A 22,370-nucleotide genomic window follows, 5' to 3' on the forward strand; every position below is an offset into this window, starting at 1 on the left:
GTTCTGACTGAAGCTATATTGCCTGAGTCTACTGGGCTCATAACTGACAGATCTTCAGTATGGTCAGCAGTGGCATAATGAAATTAGGGATAAATGTGGTTGTATTGCTTAGAGTGATCTGCTGGGCCTGCAGGAGATCTATATAAACGAGTGGTATCTATCCCTTGTAGGGCAATCCTGGCCCGACTATGCCGTTTGGCGAGTAATGAATGTATCGGGTCGGTTTTACTAAAGCGAGGGTATCCCAGGTTCTGTCAGATTATCTAACAAGGAGTGTTTATACGTACTAAAGAGTGGATGGAATCACCACAGGCTTGTGGGCCTAATGCTATCCTAATAACTGTTACAGAGCTAGGGCCAGGTGGAAATGACAGGCTGGGCTGTTAAAGTACAGTCAGACCATTCTGGATGGGTTATGTCCATGACTCGCATAGAAGCATGCAAGGATTCGTCAGATAGCTACAAGGAAATCACCAATGTCATCCATCTCGTCTGGCACCTTAAACCAATGCCCCTCTTCCTCCGCCCCTTCGTACTCCTTCCATTCAACATCCCCCCCCCCTTGCTTCAGGACACGTGCTGCCTGTCGACCTAATTCCACGTCCACGTATGCGTCGTCAACGCCGTGGCCCATGAATATCGAAGTTTGTTCCAAAATGCCTAGACGGAGACGTTCACCCACGGTTTGTATCATGCTAAGTAACACATCCTTGGGTGCCATGTTTTCCGCATCAGGACCCTTTTTTGGCAGCGGCTTCTGACCAGCCAGGATTTCTTCAACATCAGCCGCAAATGGGAGCCAAGTACTGGCGGCAAAGAATCCCCCCAATCCTGTAGTTTGATCTCGCTGGCAGAACAGAGTCCACATCCCAACCGCAGCACCCTGGCTGATTCCGCCAAGGACTAATCTTTTTTGATTGCCGCCAAGTCGCTTAACCTCCCCCTCCATAACTTGAGAGATATAGTCTATCGACTCACAAAGCCCTTCGACTTGCAAATCTTGCCGCGCGGTAGGGTCTGTTAGAGAGTGTGCTTCAAACCAAGCAGGCATGTTTTCTTGAAAAGCAATGCTCCATATTTTCTTCGAGGAAGGGAATACCCATCGCCAACCGGGCAGTTTGTCTATGATGGTGCAGTCATCGGAAAGCGTTGATGCAACAAGTTCCTGAAAAAGCTCCTCGCCGCAACTGCCGCGTCCGTGTAAAATAATCGCAGTGTGGGTGTGCTCGGACTTGGGCTGTATGACGTGACTGGGCCCAAAAGACCCGTTATTGTCTTCGGCGATCAACCCCGGGGATCGACTGTAGTCGAGGCCTTCCATGCCGTCTGGAATCAATAAACAAATCTTCCTGGGTTAAGCGTTTGTGTAGTTTAGGGGGAATGGAATTGTTAAGAACAGTGCCAGTAAGGAGAAGCGATGTTTGAGTGTAAAGATAGGTTTAGGAAAGGAGCTGCAGGGGTAACGGAATGTCATGGGAATTCGCAGTAATATAGTTGATTTGTTGACCCACCTTAGTTAACATTAAGGCCAATTAGAAGGCCAGATTTAAGTCAGTATTACCTAAGCATGTTTGCTTAGAAATAGGGGCAAGTAACAAAACCTCTTACACAAGATCTACAGACATACAAAAGCATATTAGACTATTACACTATTTTTCCATATTTTTATAAATTGATAGCTCATTTATGTATAGTATAGGGAGTTAAAACTCTCTGCACAGCGAAATTGTCTAGAAGCTGTGGGTTCAATTCCTTAAGTTAAATGGAAAGCGTGTATAATAAACACGCAATTAGAGAACAGTGTATTTTCGCGGCAATTCTAGCGCCTAGCCTAACAGAACAGCCATCAGGCTAGGCGACGAGGGATCTGCCGAGGGATCTTCCGAGGGATCTTCCGAGGGATCTGCCGAGGGAGCTACCAAGGAAGCTAGCTACCAAGGGATTTGCTTAAGAGTCTGTTAAAGGTTCTGCGAAAGCCTGCTAAATAAGGCTAGCAGCAGTGTGAACTGCTAATTGCGTGAATCTATGTAGCCCTTGTATAGGGAAGACGCCGGGTCTAGCTAGGACCTTGCTTATGCAAAAGTCCCTATGATTATAAGAGACGGCAATGCCGGTGATAGCACCCTTGCTTAGGGAGGAACATGTCGCCCCTAGGATAAAGGTGGCGTCAGCGGCAGTAAAATAAGTCGCTTACAGGCTGCGATCTGTTAAATTGGAGGGCATACCGCACGCACAGAGCACTTTAGAGATAGGACTTATTAGACAGCTTGAATAGCCGCTTAGCAGCACTAAAGGGCCTACTGCAGGCTCTATCCGACGTAGTAGGCTATGCAATAGCCTAAAGCAACTAGAAAAGAGGTGTCACGAGCAGGTCAAGGTAACCAACTGCGCCACAAAGCAAAAGCTTTAGTAACAATGCACCTGCATCATTATCCCCTGTTCTGCATTAAGTCAAAGCACCCACATTTCGGCCAGGTTTTACACCTAAAATCTACTAAAACTAACAACCTTAGCTCCTTAACCCTAACCCTAAATAATCTATAAATATTACATATTATATATAAATATAAAATAACTATATACAATAAGTATAAAAGCTTCTACTATACTATATATAAAGTATTAAGTTTTTAAAGTTAGAAATCTTAAAATGTTAAGATTATAGTATATTTTATTAGTAGTCCTTAACAGTAGCTTAAACTTAAATATCTTAGTAAGTTTTATACTAAAAAAGCTACTTTTAGTATATATATATACCTTTTTAACTAACGTACACGCATAGCGAGTGGGCCACTTCCTTATCGCATGTAAAACCCCTAGTTTTTAACTATTTTTTAAAAATCCATTTTAAGCCTAAAAAACACTAGATTTCTAGTATTAGTATTTGATAAGAGTTATATTATAGGAAAAAATACAGTAGAAATTCCCACTCTGGTTAGGATGCAGCTTTATATAAGCTAGCTTATCTAGCTCTCTAGATAAGAGATTTAGGAGATCTAGGTATAGGGCTAGTATTAGAATTTCTACTGTATTTTTGCCTAAAATATAACTCTTATCAAATACTAATACTAGAAATCTAGTGTTTTTAGACTTAAAATGGATTTTTAAAAAATAGTTAAAAACTAGGGGTTCTACATACGATAAGGAAGTGGCCCACTCGCTATGTTGGCCCACTCGCTATGCGTGTACGTTATATTTCTATATCATATAACGTACACGCATAGCGAGTCGGCCAACATAGCGAGCCGGCCACTCCTTATCGCTAGAAAAAGCCCCTTTTCTAACTATTTATTAAAAAGTAGATTCTTAACTAATAAAGACCTAGTTTTTAGCATTAGATAACGATAAGAGTTAGATTTTAAGAAATAATAGTATTAAAATTATTATCTCTTTCTAGCCTATATTACTAAGCTTACCTCTTATCTAGGCCTCTAGATAAGAGGATTACTAAGAACCTAGGGTTAGGAAGAGACAATAATTTCTACAATATTATTTCTTAAAATCTAACTCTTATCGTTATCTAATACTAAAAACTAGGTCTTTATTAGTTAAGAATCTACTTTTTAATAAATAGTTAGAAAAGGGGCTTTTTCTAGCGATAAGGAGTGGCCGGCTCGCTATGTTGGCCGACTCGCTATGCGTGTACGTTACTTATAGTTAAGTATTTAATAGTAGTTATATAAGTATTATAGAAGTAAAATTTAACTAGTATATATTTTACTAGTATTATACTACCTTTAGATTTATATAGTAAATAAGCTATATATATGAGTAAATCTACTATTTCTTAATATAAATATATAATATATATTAAGTTATTTAAGTAGTCTTACTATAAGTACTATATTTGCTATATAATATTAAAATTTAAAATCTCAAAAATAGTATTAGAAAGTAGAACTTTTACTTTATACTATAAACTAAGTATATTACTAAGCTATATAAAGTTAGAAAATACTTTATAACGTACACGCATAGCGAGTCGCCCATCATAGCGAGTCGCCCACTTCCTTATCGTATGTAAAACCCCTAGTTTTCAACTATTTTTTGAAAATCCACTTTAAGCCTAAAAAACACTAGGTTTTGAGGATTAGTATTTGATAAGACTTATATTATAGGAAAAAAATACAGTAGAAATTCTAGCTCTAACCCTATACCTAGATCTCCCAAACCTCTTATCTAGAGAGTTAGATAAGCTAGCTTATATAAAGCTGCATACTAACTAGGGAAGGATTTTCTACTGTATTTTTTCCTATAATATAACTCTTATCAAATACTAATCCTCAAAACCTAGTGTTTTTTAGGCTTAAAATGGATTTTTAAAAAATAGTTGAAAACTAGGGGTTTTACATACGATAAGGAAGTGGGCGACTCGCTATGATGGGCGACTCGCTATGCGTGTACATTATATAAAATAGAGATAAAAATCTATTTTATAAGACTTTTTGTATTTATTTATCTATATTAGTTATTAATAAAAGGGTGTAGTGAAAAGTAGTACTTTTGGTGTAAAACCCTGGCCGAAATGGGGGGGGTGGCTGAAAAGTGGGTGCTTTGACTTATATAGTTACGCCGGCCAGCACCCAACTGGTTGGGCCGTAATAAGAGGCTGCTAAAGGCCTAGCCTGCAGCCAGCGCGTGCATATTAAATATTTATGCAGACAATGCAATTTATACAAGCATAATGAACCTGATACTACTACCTTTCTTAGTCTAATAAAATCCCCTCTAATATAACTTACTTCTTGTAGAGTTTAGGAGCAATGTATTTTGCTAGCAGGGGATAAAAGTATAAATACTACTAACGTACAACTTTTCAAACAGGGATTAATACTAAGACATACTTTCTAGCTCTATACTATAATAGATTACTGCTTGTAACATCAACTACATGCTGAAAATTAAAAGGCTTATAGATAAGGGTGACATGCGCTTGGTATTAAATAAACACCTATAAATAAAATGTTAACCTGCCTTAAATTTGTATAAGTATCTGTTCATCATTACCGTCTTGATTATTAGCAGCAAAGCCTGCTATTTGGTCCTATTCCTACAATGATGTTTTATAAGTCTCTATTCTTACAACTCTTATTTTTCCCCCTGCTGATTAACGCAGCAGTCATCACGGTGTACATTGCTATCTATGATGTACTTGACTCGCGAGATCCCAACCACTGGGCCATCTACTTGGATGGAGAACGCGACGTTATTCTGCAAGTAGGCGATGATATCGGCGGGGTTGGATACTTCGTTGAGCAGCCAATCTACAACAAGAAACCGCAGAGGTCTAGTCGCCACAAAGAATCGATTGCTGTTGGCAGTATCAGCTCTAACAAATTTAACGATGCCATTGCTGCCATTCAAAACACGCCTGTCGACAACAACAGCAACACGTGGAATTGTCAAGCCTGGGCAATCGAAGCCTTGGACACGTTGAGCGATGCGGGTCTATTCAACTGGCAGCGAGGCAAGAAACAGACTCTTCAGGCGAAGAGACAAAACTGGCAGAAGTAACGTCGTCAACGAGATCAACCAGCACGAATACACGGTGCCCATCAAGGGCCTGATAGGATGGTTTACTTCCGCTTGACGAGGGGAAACAAGCTGTCCATCAAGGACCCTCCTACTCTTACAACACAATTAAGAGCTTTGACTCTATTTATAATTCGACGGACCTGTGACGGACGGGCCCAATAGACATGTTAGCGAGCACTGCTCGTTACTATTTCGATTCCGACTTGAGCCGGGTGACCTAGCGGCGCATGCATTAGATAGACATAACAAAACTTCCCTCTCGCTTAATTTCTCTTGGCATCCGCTGTCAGTGAGCTAGGTGGTGAACCACTAGAATCCTTAACAGCTGAAAACTCTTCACCTCTCTGCTCCGGAGCCCTTCCGTGATGGCCTCACAGCCTCCGGCGGGCATCGGACTGCTTCCGGCCTCACCGGCCGGCCCCGAATGGGGCTCTGGGCCACCTCCAGAGCCAACCTCTCCATCAAGGTCTAAACGCCGCCGCAATACTGAGACTCAGCCACTCCAGCCCAGCCTTGCGGGAAGCCAGCCTAACGCCTTCAATCCGGCTCCCCCATCAGCAAAGGGGCTCCCAATCTCAACTCCAGCAAGGGCCGCCAAGCAAATGTAAATAGAGGTTGAAGTGCGAAGTGGGGCGGCTCGGATTAATGTTTGAAAGCTTCGGCTGTCTGCCGGACCCCGCTATTCGGGCATAGTTGCTGACATAGAGCGACTTCATAACCGTGTAGGAATAATTCAATCAACGAGAGCTAGGCGTCGCGCTTCGCGCTCCGCAAAGTTGTAATATAGTAAGGATAATAGTAAAAGGAGTAGGTCAACGTTATATTCCTAAGAAAATCATTAAACCATATGGTAACACTTCTGTACTATTTTTCTTAATTTGTGAGGTTTGTAACGGCGTTTTTGCTTACAGGTGCTTTGCTGGCTGCCGCTGTCGTTGGGATCGAGTGGTAGGGGGTAATGAGGTGGTGGATGTGATTTCATTTGGTTGGCTATTGGGTATGGACGAATCGGGCTGATTTGATTGCCGGTTCGGGTCATCTTGGGTAGTCGGAGTCGGTGTCATTGTCTCAGTATGGTCAAGGTCGATTACCTCGGCCACGTCTTCTATAGAATCCAGGGTGGGCTGGGTACGGGATTTTTTGGATGGCGTGGACTCCGCTCGGCCGCTCCAGCGACTTTGCCGCTTGGCAGAAGGTGACTCAGAAGACGCGGCAGGGGATTTGGAAGACGGTATTGTTTTAGGGAGGTAGATCAAATCCAAGATCCTGATGGCAGGTTGATTGGAAGGAGTACAGCCGACCAATTTAGCAGTTTAACGCAAACAAAAGAAGCAGTGTTAGGAACCACCATATGTTCCCATCGTTTGGTATTTGCGAAATAGCAGATTAAAGAGAAATTGACCGGCTGCCCCTTGGAGGCGTCGTATACAGAAGTACGTAATTCGAAGTTCCGGAGACAGAATGGTTGGTCTGATGTCGGCTTGCGCTCGCCGACGATACCGAGGGCGGTAATCATCGGGCACCATTGTTCAGGAAGATGCCTGCGGTACTCATGGAAAACCGAAACGTCTCCCGGATGGGTTTTTCAAGTTATTCATATGATCCTAAGACAGGTGCATGCGTACCGTTGTAAGCTAAGAGACTGCACGATAATTTTGGGCCTTTCCTTAGAAGTCGTTTCGACTATGAATCGACCATCTGTATAGAAAAACGTATTCGGAACGTATAAGTCTCGTTCATTCTGTTTAAGGTAAACCCGAACGCAGGTTTGGATCGGATCGGAATCAATTGTAGTGTCGTAAAAGTCGTCCTCTTGAAAGACGTTCACAGTTGCATGGATTTTTTGCGTAGTTTGGGGCTTCTGGGCGTGTACTGTCAGGAAGAACGTCGTCGATGAAATCCCGAATGTGAATGATATTGGACAGTTTTGGTAGCTGGGACGCCATCGTGTTCAAAATAGGTTGCACAAACGCTGCTGCATTAAAGGGGGTTTGGAGAATGAAGGTTAATATATCTGAAGATGTCCGAATGTCATTCTGCACTCTGTTCGTACGCATGAGTTAGCAGCCGGAAAGCCTATTTAAGGCATGCATTCCAGCCACCTAGACTCAGACAAATAGATTTACAACTAGCTGTGGTAACTACTTTGAGTGTCCATAAGAGAGACAAGAAAAGAAAAAGCCTGTTGCCGCCGGGCTGATCAGGCCTTTTAGAGATCAGGTTATCCTTATGCTGCTACATAGGCTTTTAGCCTGAGAGTAGGTCTTAACTCGGCTGCGATACCTGGATGGTTACTACGAGCTCAGCCGGTTACACTAGGGGCTGTTGGTGTTAGAACTTGCCCTTTTCATTTACATAAAACTGGTACTCTACCTGGACGGTTCCTCAGTTTCTGCAGGATTAAACTTCTTGTTCTTCGTACATTTGCCTTTAACGGGACACTCCTATGTGATTTTGATTAATCCACCCTGTTCTTCTAAGTGAGAAAGAGAAACTTACATTTATAAAAATGCCTTTTTCATCTGCATCCACGTAGCAATACCCTTTCTCATAAATACCCTGAACACCTCGACCCGCTCTTTTCTGACACGCCATCGATGTGTGTTCGGTGTTTCTTTGCCAGCCATGGCTGATGCAGCTTAAGATGTGTAAGCATGGGTGAATAACAGTAGTGTAAGATGTTAGGTTAACATACTGGCACTTCATTTCCTTATTGGTGACCTCGGCAGCTACAAGCGTGGTAATTGCTAACAGAGGAAGGAGCTTCATTTTGCCTTATAGAGTTCGGTTGTGAAAAGGGTAAGGGATTGGGTTGTGTCTGTAGTTGTGGAGGGTAGAGTGCTTCAAAGAAACGGCTGTGACGTTTTTGAATGTTGGATTGTAGCTGATTAAAAAATATGGAGTCAGCCACTAACCGGTACTATCGAGGTCAAAGTTTTTCGGACGGTAACTTAATGAGGAACAAGTGGTCAGGGGGGTAGAAAGCGGAATTAGACGGGAATGCTACACCAGAGTGAAACAAGTCTAACCTACGATCATTTACCTATTCTAGACTGTGTCAGAAGCACTCCACAAAGGTTTAATGCATCTTGAAGCTTTTCACTTTGCACTAGCTAGTATTGTTAATAATAATTAGTACTTTAGTAATCTTGATTAGTAGTAGAAATAACATTCAACCTTGAACTACGGGGCTACATTGATGAACCAAGTAATCTAACGATGGAATTAAATAGTTGGCAAGCATTAAACCTTTTCTAAAGTATTAGAAATAATTCAACGTAATTAACGGCGAAAATTTCCTGACTGGCCCACTAGGTTAAGGTGCTAAGTTAAGGAAGTTGCAAGTAGATTCTATAAAGACCAGCATTTACAAACGTCTCCTAAGGCCATGTTCTGTGCCACCGTTCCATCATCTGATAGCAGCCCTTAACCTGTTGCGACTATACGGTACAGATGCAGTTCACAATGAAATCCTTTAACCTCCTATATACTCTCTTTATCTCATCGCTCTTTTGCCCTGTGCTTTCCGCTGTGAGTAATCCCTCCTCTACCACTAAAATAGGTACTAATCTATCTTAGCTTGCTGTAAGAACTAATACTAGTTTCTGCTGTTACACTTATTACTAAACACTCTCCAGGGACATAATGATTATAGAGTTGTTAAAGAGGGTAGTGAGACATTGGTTTATACGAATGGCTACAAAAATGGCCGAGATGCTGTTACTATGGTGGCGATCAGCAGCAACAAAATTATGGTCAAGACAGCATTTAACGCTTACGACAACACCAACAATCGACTCTACCTAAGCCAGATCTTGATGGCACTGTGGAGCAACGCAGGGAAATCAAAGTCGAACTTGCGCTACCTTGCCTGGGAGAACGTCAACAATGACCCAGTTACTGACGCACTTGAGGGCGCAAGGGACTTCTTAGATTTGGGGGAGAACGATGACTTTGTTCTGGATGTCAGCAGCGCGGATGCGGACATCTGGGAGACTTTTGAACTTACAGCTTTTGGAAGAGTGGCGACTAGAATTTGTAGAGAGACCAGGAAATCAGTCAAGAAAATTCATGTAGATAACAACAGAGGCGAGGAAACAGTTACTTGGGAGATGAGATAGCTGCTTTGCCATCTCTTTTTCTGGACTGAGGACGGTTTGATAACTAGGATTACAGACGTACGCTTATTAACGTACTCGCATAGCGAGTCGCGGATTACAGCGAGTCGCGCACTCTTCCTACTCTTCCAACCTTTTTATAAGTTAATTAAACTACAACGTACGAAATCAATTAAAACTACTTATCACCCTATTCCTCATCACTATCCCAAACTACTTCACAGGTTCGTGCGTTATGTCCAGACTTTCCGCAATTGCCACATCGTCGCGCGCGTGGTTCAGCACTTTCCGTACGACCCTCCTTCTGAGGGTTAATCTCTCCTCCAGCATTAACACTACCCTTTTCTACTTGTAGTGCCTCTGCTTCAGCAGTATTAAGTGACCCTCCAAGACGTAGTCGGGTCTTTTTTGCCTTCCGGCGCTTACTTAGTACCTCTATCCCCGTACGAAGCTTACGGTTCTCAGCCTTAATAATAGCAAGCCTATGGGCTAACTTGCTAATACCTCTGGCCTGGAAGTCAACCTGCATATATACGTCTGCACATCTTTCAAGAAAGAACCCATATCCATTTGGTTGCTTAGATCCCTCCTAAGCGTGCCGGACTTAGTACAATCCCAATGAGCCAACACAAGGTCATGGCGCCGAAGTCCTTCTCTGTATTCAATAAGACCCACAGGTGCCTTGCTTTTAATATCGAGCTCCTTTAATTCTCCTTTGACGTTTAGAAAAGCATCGAACGATATGCGGCCATCATTCTGGAGTGATTCTAAGAATTTTTTGTTGAACGCTTTCTTGTCACCTGTTTGTTGAAGGAGGAAAACCACACTTGCTCGAGATCTATACTCCTCCCATTTTCCTTTTCTCTTCCTTTGAAATGGCTTGCTATATTCGAATCTTTGCGTAATTATAGGTATGAATTGGTCGCGTTGCCTACTAAGCTCTTTAGCATCAGGGATCCATTCTACAGATCCTGGTGTCCAACAATCGCCAATACTAGTGCAATAGTACTTTCCCTGCTGGACCTCTGTCATTAATCTCTTGTTCAGACGTAGAACGTCATTCCAGCTTTTCATATCGTCAAAATCCTCGCAATACTTGACTAGTTCCTCTTTTGTATTGATATTAAGGTGGCGTGTAACTAAGAATGCAATGGTTCTCATTTTGTTTATGTTGAAACATACCTACTCCAATACTGAATCAGGATCTATACTAGACTCTAAGTTGGCTTAAGGTACACTGCAGATTAAGTAATGTACTAAGGATGCTCTACGAACTTGCGGATCCAAAGGGATTGCACATGGGCATGTTCGACATCGACCGCTCACTTGGGAAGGGCGCGTCTGGACATGTGTATCTTGCTCGAGAACGCAAGAACGGTTTTGTCTGTGCTCTCAAGATCTTAAACAAGAAACAAATGCAAAGGAGCTGCATGCAGAAGCAGGTTCGTCGCGAGATTGATATTCAGATCCGTCTTCGCCATTTCAATATCTTACGCCTCTATGGCCACTTTCACGACTCCCAACATGTTGTGTTGATTCTCGAGTTCGCCGGCATACATCGCTTCCATCTGCCAGCCTGAACCGTGCTTTGATCTGTCGACTGCCGCCCAGCGGCAGGATCCGACGTATGAGGACACCAAGAACCTCAATAAGCGCCTGAAGTGGCAGATGGAGTCCCTCGACAGAGGCCTCACCTTCGTACCTCTGGATCTGCCGACCGCAAAGCTCTTTGTTTTCGTGGATGGATCATTCGCTAACAATCGCGATATGACCTCACAGCTCGGTTTCATCATCATTCTCGGAAACGAAGAACCGATCGACGGCCACGATGATGCCTTCAAGTTGACCGGCAACGTCGTTCACTATAGCTCGACGAAGTCCAAAAGGGTCACCAGAAGCGTACTGGCCTCAGAGATCTACGGCATGGTGGCCGACGTAGACATGGCCTATGCCATCTTATCCACACTGGCCATGATCACGAAGAAACTCAACCTCCCGATTATACCTACGATCGCGTGTACAGACTCATACTCATTGTGCGAGTGCCTAGTCAAGCTGGGCACAACTCAGGAAAAGCGCCAAATGATCGACATCATGGCCCTCCGGCAGTCGTATGAGAGACGCGAATTGTACGAAGTCCGATGGATCAATGGAGACGATAACGTCGGGCACCCACTTTTCGCCCACCCCCCCATTTCGCCCACCCATAAATGAGGCTATCCCCATCATAACCACCAAGTTCAATTAACTATTGACTTCGTCTAGATGCCACCACAATACAGCTTTCAGCTTCACTAGGTAAATCAGACTCGCTGGATTCATCCGTGATACCCTCTTTTTCGCCAGCCTCAATTTGAGCCTTCTGGATGTCCTTGATATTGGCGAACTTGGTGTTTGGGTCGATCTGGACTGTCCTTCTTTTCCTTGCTGCATTATTGGTGACTTGGGCCTGCAGGAGCTCAAGATTATGCTGGGCAGTTGCCAGCTTATAGGACTGCTCGCTGAAGCCTTTTTTCACCTTTATGAAAAGGAGGCGTTGAGTACTAGCATCATTATCCAGCTCTGTGAATAGCTTCAACTGGCCAGCCAGATCCTTCATCTTCCTTGGCGTCGACCATGCCACTGCAGACGATACAGAAGCCCATCCTTCAGCTCCCCTGCCTTCCTTGACTTCCTCCTTGCCTCCAGACTGCCCTTTGCAGGTCTGATGAGATGATGCTGATGGTGTTGGTGTTGATGGGAGCAGCAGACGACTCATAAGGGGCTTTGCCATAGAAACAGGCCATAGTCCAGTCCATTTCCACCCACTTTTAATGTTCTGGATCGTCATCCCTGCCAGGGCAGCCTTATAATAACAGCCTAGGAAGTTCCTCTTGCCTACAACAGTAGAGTCATTCCAATGACTAAGGTATCCAAGCTCCTTCCTATAGGCTGCCTTTAATGGGCCAAAGACTGACTGATCAAGTGGCTGGAGGACATGGGAGGTATGTGGTGGTAAGAACAATAGATGGATGTTGTTTATATAGCAGAGCCACATAAAGTCCGTCGTTGTATGGCTCCCATGCCCATCCAAGACCAGCAGTCTAACCTCCTCCTTGCCCTGAGGGACAGTCTGAGGGATGAAGACCTTCTGCAGCCATTCAACTGCAGTGGCATCTGTTGTCCATCCATTCTCTGTTGCTGTAAACTGCCAGCCTTCATAAGGGCCAAGATCCAAAGGAAACCACTGCTGCTGGACTGTTATACCCTTATATATAATGAGGGGATGCAGTCTGTGGCCCAGGGCAGAGATGCATTCAATAATAGATACCCATGCCCTTGATCCAGGCTGTTTCTTGCGAACAGACTTCGTCTCAGACATGCCCAGCACCAGCCCATTAGATCCTTGCCCCTCAAGGATACCAGTCTCATCCATGTTGTATCTGTTGGCTGGTTTAATGCTGATGATCTCTGGCATGGCGAGATGCTTGAACCAGTCCCTGATGACCTCAGTAGATGCCCCATTAACACGTCTAGAATCGATAGGGCGACTTCTCTGGACCTTGACTGAAGGATTCCTATTCAGAAAGGCTGTTATCCAACCTTTCCCTATAGGCTCTGTATCCCCCATAGCATGGAGGATCCTCTCTGCGAATAGCTTCACTTGCAGATGGGTTGGAGCAACACCAAGGGCATGCTGAATGCGAATCCATTCAGCCAACTTAGCCTCCTGACCTATAGAGAGTCTCTGATGGTCAGCAAAGGCAAGTTGCCTTGGTTGGCAGCCCTTGATGCGACTGCGAAGTGTTGAACGTGGCACACCCCATTCGATTGATGCTTTCCGGAGGGACTGCCCATTGGCGACTGCTTCCAAGGCCTGATTGACCTCATACTCGGTATATGCGCTCATAAGGGCAAGAAAAAGGTATGCTGAAAAAATGAAGCCATTCGGATAAAAACTGTAAATGTTGTGATGGTTAGAAAAAGGAGGAGGTTGGAGGTTAGGTGTGCTGATGAGGGATTTATGGGTGGGCGAAATGGGGGGGTGGGCGAAAAGTGGGTGCCCGACGTTAACCTGGCAGATGCCCTCACGAAGGCGACGCCCAACCAGGCCCTCGAAAACTTCATCACGACTTCGTCAGCGCAGATCCGAATGGAGGGATGGGTCGCCCGAGCCTGAGATCAATGGAGGCGCCAAGCCGAGCAAGGTCCTCATCAAGATGAGAAGAGCCCTCGAGGCTGCGAGAATCGAAATCCTCACCCGACCGTGAGAAGGGCCACCGAGGCTGAGCCCACGAGGCTGAGCGAAGATACACGGGATACGGGATACAATGGGCTGAGGAATCAAGAAGTCGAGATATGGAGCAATCGACAGCAGTAATTCGTCAAACGAAGGAATACGCCTCCGACGCTGCGGCCGAAGAGAAACGCCCCTGATTGTGACGTTGTGAGACTGCGTTGCTTCACGGGGGAAATTGGGAGGAGGACCACGTCACGTGGCGAGGCCACGTGATCTGTGAAAGCAGAATAATTTTCGTTTTTATTGCGTTTTTGGAGGAATTGGGCCGATCCTGCGAAAGGCACGAAAAAGGGCACTTTTCACCAGAAAAATCGGGCTACGAAAATCGTGTATCGGGGTTAAGGGGATGATCGGAATTAAGGTTGGCGGCCCCATTAAAGGCCACCCACCCACTTCGCAGGGCCACTGCAGGGCACCCCTGTCTATTGTCCTTCCTTCCCTCATAACTAGCTGCACCAATTGACCAAAGTGAAGTTATCACCAACTATCGATATATCGATTCGCCTTGTGCCAACACAAACGAATGCTGAAAACTTTAGACCGCAGGAAGAGAAAAAAGTACACTTCATCTGTGCACAAGCGCGCAGGTTTGACACCTTACACCTTTTTCAAGAGTCGTAACCTACCTACCCCGCTTACGAACCACCCCCACATCCGAACCATCCGAAAGCTCTGCATTTCTCCTCCTTCATCAACATCACCACCTTTTTCAGACTATCACAACAATTGCAGTTTTTAACCAAACAACGCCCTTTTTTCAGGATACCTTCCTTCTTATACAATGAAGCAATATACCGAAGATTAGCTCCAACAAGCCCTTGCAGATGTGGCAGATGGGCGCCCTATTCGCCAGGCTGCTCGCGCATGGGGCATACCATACCCTTCACTTCGACATCGTCTATGCAGTGGCAGGCAAAGCAGAAATACAGCCTAGGTTAATTATCAGCGATTATCCCAGGCCCAGGAGAGCAGCCTGGCTGCCTATATAACTACTCAAGAATCCCTTGGCTGCTCCCTTACCCATCAACAAGTGAAGGGTCTAGCAGAGCGTCTGCTGGGCACCCAACAGCCTCTAGGAAAGAGGTGGATACATCGATTCAAGCAGAGAAATCCATCCATCATCACAAAGAGACCTAAGGCCATGGACTCCAGGCGATATAAGGCACACTCTGCTGACGTTATTCAGGCCTGGTTCCAACGCCTAGATAACATCCCTGTCATCCAGGGCATCCATCCATCTAATAGATGGAACATGGATGAGACTGGCATTATGGAGGGCAGGGGAAGCAATGGGTTAGTACTGGGATCTGCAGCATCACGAGCCATCCAGAAAAAACAGCCTGGATCTAGGGCATGGGTGTCACTAATCGAATGCATCTCGGCTGCCGGAAGCTCCTTGCCTCCTATAGTTATCTATAAGGGCAAGTCAGTCCAGGCCCAGTGGTTTCCATCAGATCTATCCCCCTATGATGGCTGGCACTTCACCTATTTAGACAATGGCTGGACGACTGATTAGACTGCCCTAGAATGGCTGGAGAAGGTCTTTATCCCAAGGACTAGACCTGCCCAGCCAGATGAGGCCAGACTGTTAGTTATGGATGGGCATCACAGCCATACAACAACGGAGTTTATGTGGCAATGCTTCCAGCATAACATCTATCTGTCATATCTGCCCCCCCCCATACCTCTGCTGTCCTCCAGCCTCTAGATGTGTGAGTCTTTGGACCATTAAAGCAGGCCTATAGGAAGGAGGTTGGATCTATCTTTAACTGGTGCAGTGACTCAACAGTCATTGGCAAGAGGATCTTTCTAGGCTGTTATTATAAGGCCAGAAGGGCAGCTCTAACCAGCCAGAACATAAAAACAGGCTGGAAGTGGGCTGGGTTATGACCTGTCTCCTCAAGGCATCCCCTATCTAACACTATGGTCATCAGGGCAACCTCCAGCCAGCAGTCCAGCCAGCAGTCCAGCCAACAGTCCAGCCAACAGTGGGACGAAGCCGTATCTGTTGCCCCATGGTCAACTCCTCGTCGCCCAGCTGATCTGCGACATCAATTACACCAATTAACCCAGTTAGGTAAGGATGACCTAGATACCTATACTATTCGTCACCTATCTAGAAAGGTGCAGAAGGGCTATGATGAACAGGCAACTAGACTAGTAATACTAGAGCAACAGGTACAGCAACTGCAGGGCCAGGTGCAGGAACAACGCCGACGTCGGAGGAGAAAGGTCCCTATGTCGCCCAACAGCAGGTTCGCAAGGATAGAGCAGATCCAACAGGCTCTATTGTCCTCCAGCGAAGCAGAGGATAGTCTAGACGAATCCAGCGCATCAGAAATGCCTAGTGAAGCTGAAAGCTGCATCTGGGTAGGTGGTAGGGTGGAGGAATAATGGATGGGAATGGTGGCATAAGTGGTGTTGATGGTGGCTCGCATGTAGGGGTGGCTCGGATGTGGGGTAGTTAGGTTACATTCTGTACCAAGCTACCGATTTGAAGTGATCTTGCGCATCGGAAATACCGAAAGTGTTGTAGGTGGAGTCTAGAAGGAGCAAAGTCGGTTATTATACCTAAGTGAAATCATCGTAACCTTTCAGCTAGGGTGCGACACTTTGTACGCCTTTTAAAAGGTTTCTCGAACAGATCGGTCTAGTAGATACCTCCAGTCGCCTAGAAAGGAGAAAATTGACCGTACTGGGAGAGAAGAAGCTCCTGAGTGAGATGGGGAAATTGGGACTTGATTCAAACCTCGGATCAGTTTCCGCCTGAGCGGCCTCAACTGGGGGTGTGTGTTAGATTGACGCCTGTGTCCGGATAAAAGGCAGCTGAAACTTGGTTATCCGCATAACTGTAATATGCAAGAACCGGTGGGAACGGGCAGATACAAGACAGAACCCCGCTTCGACCGGGATGGGAAGAATCCCTCAACCAAGCATAACCACTCTTTGATCATTGAACCCCAGGCGTATTGCATTGAATCGACATCGATTATGTAACAACATCTGCTTAATATTTTTAAGATCAATCAATCAGTCTCTCTGCCCTGTTGTTCGCGCAAGGGTTGTTTCAGGCTGCATCAGTCACCAACCGAATTCGGGTCGTAACACCTTGTCCCAGGTAACCCTCGCCCCAGTTTTCCTACAGTTACATTAAGCCAGAGGCCCGTAGTTGTGGAGTCTCAAATTACGCCGCCGAGAAAAGTTCCTTCCTGTCTAAAGTTTTCTTAGCTCTCTGCCGTTAGGTAAGGACGGACGATTTGCTCCTAAAAGACTTTTTTCCTAACGTCTAGTAGTGTATTACAAATCATTGTTTACTAACCTTGCTTTTCAGAGCAGTCTTGAGTTAACAGCGTTACGACAGTTAATAGCGTTACGAGTAGGTCTTAATTAGGGAATTGCTTTGACGATCTCGGGCAAATCCTCGTCGACAGCTGCAGATTAGATGTCTATTTATTGTCCGTGCCGCGAAAAGTGGGTCTTGCGCGGCACAAGGCTTAAGAATTCAAAGCGGCTAAACAAGTCTAGCCTTTCCGGATTCTGCCGCCGGACGAAGCTGGTGGGAGCAGCGACTGACCATGGTGCACGCAAGCCAATCATGGCTCCTGAGGCTAATGCGGGTCTTCATGTTTGTTCTCGGACCTGTTCGTCCACGGATGCTTTTCGTGCTCGATCAGATCTGCGGGCGCCATTGCGGCGGCGCCTGGGTCGGGCAGTGGACCCACGAAGCCGAAACTCAAAACCAAACGACATGGGTGGCGGACTACGCCTAATTATCGACACATCCCAGAAGATTCTTTCAACCCACCGAAAATTTGAAAATATGCTGGAAGCTGGATGCTAGTTTAAGACCAGCTTGTTGCCTTTCATTTGTTGTGTGGAACCCCCTAGACCTCCGCGAGTCCAGTATGGTTTTCGCTTAACCTATGCTCTCGTTCGCGTGTTTCCGAAACGGCCGGCAACTTACGAACCCCGCCCCTCAATCAGTCCCATGGAACAGGGAATCATTCGAAGCGGGGCTCATGAGATTGCCGGCGGACGCTGTCGCCGTCCTATGTCCCAACGAAGAACCCCAGGTAAGGAGTGTCAACTGCTCACCGCCTCTGGACGACCGGTTCCAAGTTCTAGGAAGGTGCGGACCAGGCGAAGCTCTGTGGCATTGAAGCCAAACGGAGGTAGTTGAGCTGTTAAAGAGATAGAAAAATCAAAAAGCCTCCTTAAAAGGAGAAATAAGAAGATAGATTCTTCAGGGTGTATCATTGTGATTTAAGAGAGCGCAGAACGTCGGTAGCGTATTACGGAGATAGGCTGGATAAGGGTTACAGTCTGGAGGATGGGGCTGGCGGGAGGAGGACTACCGAACGTAACGAGCCGTGTGAACCTGATATGGTGCAAAAGGAATGGAATGTTCGAATGAGGGGGCTGAAGAAGTAATCGACGAAACAACTGTGAAGAATGCTGTGTTGAATCATGATGCCTAGCGGTTGAATAGGGCTCGCTCTCTTATGTGCTCAGTCGTCTTTCAGACTATCATCACACGTGCCGAGGGCCACATAGACACAGACGCAGCTGAAGTTCATAGCTTCTTGCAAGTGATAGGGCTGCTTACCGGCGCCCTAAAACAGCACATAAAGGCTCCAAGGTACTGGCACGCCCGGTTGAAAACATTAGCAAATGTTCTTAAGGAACAGGATGACTGTAGTACAAACAGAATAGCAGGAGGACGGGAGATTCGTGCGTAGCTCGAAATTATATTTCTTCAGCCCTCCAGCAATCACTCTTGACAAATGTCTACCTGCACGGAGGCTGCGAACCCGTATCCAGTATGGATGCCCATCTTCAATCAGACACGAGACCAAGTACTGCAGGGCCGTGAATATACCATCCATTCAGGTCTTCAAGGGCCATGGCGATACGTCGCAGAACCACCGAGAAACGTCCAAATACGAAGACGGTGAGCTGACAGCGTTCCTGAGGCCGTTTCCACGCTTAACAGGTCTACAGACGGTTATATTACCCCATGATCGTCTCCCCTCGATCGCTACTCACGATGAGCCGCCGCGGCGCTGTCGGCGCACCATTTGGGGACGCGTAACGATCGTCAGTTCTTTTCATCATCAGATGCCCCGTAATGTACCTGTCAGGATTCGAACCTGCCGCACTTGCACGCGTGGGCGGTCAAGGGCGGGCCCGGCGGAATAACCGGTCCACCCTACTGACCGCTGCGCACGGGCCAATTTCAGGCCTGAGGGGCAGTCTCACACTTTCCTTAGAGAAGCAAGCCATCACCACCCACATCCCGAATTATCACGAGATTATTGGGAATAGCTTCACGTTTCGACCTTGCCACCTGTGACAAAGTTATACCAACAGTAACTAAAATCTCCTTAGGCTGAGTTGATCCCTATCTCTGCTGTGATACGGCAGCAGAGACATCTTGTTCTGGCCTAATCAGTTCTCGTGTAAAGCTCTCTTGTTTTTCCCGGACACCTGTGTCAACCCCGCGTATATGTGCCAAGATCTAGGAGGCGAACATCTTTTTCGCACGGCCACATCTCCCAACGAACTAATTTTAATGCCAGGCCAGAGAGGCTGCAAGATAGCGTGTTGCTAAGGACTGTTCTGGCGACAGCCAATAGGCCATTGCCGATTTACATTCTTGCAGTGGAAAAGATTGCCCTAAAATGTCTGGAACATGAGTGCTCGTGAAGATGATAGTGGTGGTATGAAAGCCGTCTGAAGATAGAGTCGAGGCTTTTTATGCTATTCACTCATGCGTTTCGGTTGCTTACAGTCTACACCGTCGACCTGTCATAACACTGTCAAGAGATGCAAAGCAGGTATGAAAGAATGGCGAACCGTCCTCGCGGTCGTATTCAAATATAACACTGTAGCAGATGCGGCCCCGTAAGAACGAACGCGTATGGGATCATAGCGGCGCTTTCATGCCTTCTTGATCAGCAATAACAAGGGAGGCCCATATCAACGCTCTCATTGAAATGTACCCTGATATATGTTTACGAATGCAGACTGTTAAGCGGCGGCATAAATAGCAACAGCAATAGCAACAGCAAGAGCATTCAACCTTTCATTGACTAATACTACGTAATGGTTTTCTGCTGATAGTTAATTAACTAACTACTTCCATCTCGTCAAGTGTACTATCTATTTTGGGAGGCGGATGGCCTGAATGACGCAAACATAATGGTTGTTATCTGCTATACAGTAGGTATGAGAAAGCACGCAACAGAATGTTTTGTTTATAGGATTAGGGACCAGGGTATTCAACAGTTTGAATGCCTTAATCCTAGGTACAGGCTTATGATGTTTGACGTAGCCTACAAACGACACTCTCTTTCCGTCTATGCTCTATGCGCCAGTGGAAGCAGTAAGTCACTGTGTTGAAAAAGCCGATGAACTGACTTGAGCTCTGTAGAGCTGCAAATAGCGAGCTATGTGATTTAATCCCATACGCTTCCATTGTTCGGTTCACAAGGCCAGGGATCCAGAGAATGATGTACAAGACGGGGAAAGAATTGAGAAGCATCATGCGTTTGACGCGCCGTTCCAGCTTCCGGGACTGCTCTTCAATCAAACGGCCAGCCATCGTCGCGGCGGTGGCGTTCGACGATAAGCCGTCACTTGTGGTGGTTTCTCGGCTGGAACTCGACGTTCGGGAATCTGCCAGGTACGCATCTCTCCATGTCGGAGGCTTGCATCGCTGGATCGCCCTTCTGCTTCTGCTTCTGTATTCTGCCGCGCACTGCGTGACAGGATACACTGTGCCGTTCGTCACCAGCCAAGGGAGGTTCGTTGCCAGCGGTTGCATAGTCCTTGGAAGGTGAAGTCCATCTGCAGCCGCAGTTGCCGGTCGTGGCCCCTCCCTTTCCAATCGATCACCAACCATGCATTTCGCTCCCACAACATCATCTACGCCTCGCTCTTCTTCGTCTTCATTTTCGCCATATTGTAACGCCTCCGAGCACGCCGTTAGGCGTGCCTTCCCGCACGGGTCTATGCTAGCCAAGAACGACGCGCGAGCAGCGGAGGGTCTAGTCCACTGATGTTGTTGCTGAGCGACGGCGTTGGTACAACTTGCCGATTGCGACCCTCTTGAGGCCCTGAACGAACTGTATTCTGTTGTCTGACGTGGTGGCACGGCAGCCGACGTGTCGACCGAGGCGTCGGTCCTCTGCAAGAGATCAGGCGTCTTGGCGCTGGGGCGAAGACGTCGGCCGAGATACCGCCAGATGTAAGCGTAGATGTAAATCGTGGCGAACATGATCAATAGACGCCAGACGTAGGTAAGAGAGAATCTAAGGTCGGGTCGGTCTCGCGTTATCCAGCACCAGTTCCCGCTGACGGGCTCCATAACACCAATCCCAGCCGCCGCGGCGCCGGTAGCAATAGGAACAAGCCACACGCAGAAGCAAATAAAGACCTTCTTAAGGAACGTACCCTCCTTCATGGACGTTTTTTGTTTTACTACCAGGAGAGTGGCTATGGCGATGGCGAGAATAGAAAAGTCGGTTGCTTGCACTGAGAGTTGACCAATCACGCCGTTTAAGACACATGCTGTTCCGCGTCGCAACTCTTGGTCTCTGACGTAGACAATCCCCGAGACGGTGTTGTTGGCTGAGTTGACCAATTCTTTCCATTCAGAAGCCGTCAGCCCTTTCGTTCTCTCTGGACAATCTAACGGAAACCACATTACCGGCTACTATGAGGTTGAGGACGAGGATGTGACGCAAAGACCGGCGTCGAGTACGGTGGAAACTAATGAAGATCAAAGCACCTAACGTCGTTAGGAACGAAAGACAACTGCCTGTCAACGTCAAAGACGCTACTAGTACGTTGAAAGTCTTTGTCGGCGTACGGCCCTCCGGTGCCATCGCACTTTCCTAAACAGCTGCGCATAAGTGCCTGTGAAGCTGTGCAGAGCCGTTTCCATTACCCTGTGGAATATATGAGTTTTGTAAGACGGACTTCGCCGCATTGGCGCAGTTGCAACTCATGCACTCACCACGAGCTAAGGGGGGGTGTCGAATGGGCTGTGTACGTGCACGCAGGTACTGTAAATGTAGGGTGAACCAAAGAGGCCCACGTTTCATAGTTTATACTCGAAGTCTAAGGGTCCAATCTTGTGAACTTTGTCTTCAGTCCCTGAGTCGTGGGATTGTCGTGGGTCGCAGTGTGGTTAAGTGCAAGCGCTGTTCTGACAGGTAGACTTTTCCCAAGCACTTGATTGCGGCATCATGACCACCGGTAGTGCTGCTCAAACTTTGACAAGCATGGACGAAGACTCACATGCCGGTGTTCACGGCGAGGTGCCATCTAAGTTCAAGTGAATTAAACGCTATTTGGAAGATGGTCTTGTCGGGGTGAACGAACAGATCCTAGTGGTCTGAATTGAGTGGGGACGAGGCACCGGCAGGTGAGAG

General features: G+C 46.4%; 6 protein-coding genes across 6 annotated transcripts; 3 read left to right on the forward strand and 3 right to left on the reverse strand.

The window, feature by feature from the left end:
* Nucleotides 1–451: 451 nt before the first annotated feature.
* On the reverse strand, nt 452–1,321 carry CH63R_14387 (Phospholipase/Carboxylesterase; the record flags this gene model as incomplete). Its single annotated transcript, XM_018309361.1, has 1 exon — nt 452–1,321. One exon carries the CDS (start codon nt 1,319–1,321, stop codon nt 452–454), a length of 870 nt encoding a protein of 289 aa, XP_018150604.1.
* Nucleotides 1,322–5,055: 3,734 nt separating this feature from the next.
* Nucleotides 5,056–5,514, forward strand: CH63R_14388 (uncharacterized protein; the record flags this gene model as incomplete). Its single annotated transcript, XM_018309362.1, has 1 exon — nt 5,056–5,514. The coding sequence occupies one exon, from the start codon at nt 5,056–5,058 to the stop codon at nt 5,512–5,514; it is 459 nt and encodes a 152-aa protein (XP_018150605.1).
* A 2,479-nt stretch (nt 5,515–7,993) lies between these two features.
* On the reverse strand, nt 7,994–8,304 carry CH63R_14389 (EC12a protein; the record flags this gene model as incomplete). Its single annotated transcript, XM_018309363.1, has 2 exons — nt 7,994–8,008; nt 8,035–8,304. The coding sequence occupies 2 exons, from the start codon at nt 8,302–8,304 to the stop codon at nt 7,994–7,996; spliced, it is 285 nt and encodes a 94-aa protein (XP_018150606.1).
* A 696-nt stretch (nt 8,305–9,000) lies between these two features.
* CH63R_14390 (Nudix domain-containing protein) lies at nt 9,001–9,656 on the forward strand (the record flags this gene model as incomplete). Its single annotated transcript, XM_018309364.1, has 2 exons — nt 9,001–9,066; nt 9,138–9,656. 2 exons carry the CDS (start codon nt 9,001–9,003, stop codon nt 9,654–9,656), a joined length of 585 nt encoding a protein of 194 aa, XP_018150607.1.
* A 1,259-nt stretch (nt 9,657–10,915) lies between these two features.
* Nucleotides 10,916–11,739, forward strand: CH63R_14391 (Aurora kinase 2 splicing; the record flags this gene model as incomplete). The annotated part of the gene is made up of 3 exons (XM_018309365.1): nt 10,916–11,095; nt 11,229–11,668; nt 11,724–11,739. The coding sequence occupies 3 exons, from the start codon at nt 10,916–10,918 to the stop codon at nt 11,737–11,739; spliced, it is 636 nt and encodes a 211-aa protein (XP_018150608.1).
* A 9,242-nt stretch (nt 11,740–20,981) lies between these two features.
* Nucleotides 20,982–21,397, reverse strand: CH63R_14392 (Integral membrane protein; the record flags this gene model as incomplete). The annotated part of the gene is given in 2 exon segments (XM_018309366.1): nt 20,982–21,073; nt 21,079–21,397. Coding segments are annotated over 2 exon segments (411 nt in total).
* Between the last annotated feature and the right edge of the window lie 973 nt (nt 21,398–22,370).

The sequence above is a fragment of the Colletotrichum higginsianum genome, chromosome 11, assembly GCF_001672515.1.
Source record: "Colletotrichum higginsianum IMI 349063 chromosome 11, whole genome shotgun sequence".
Taxonomy (NCBI): domain Eukaryota; kingdom Fungi; phylum Ascomycota; class Sordariomycetes; order Glomerellales; family Glomerellaceae; genus Colletotrichum; species Colletotrichum higginsianum.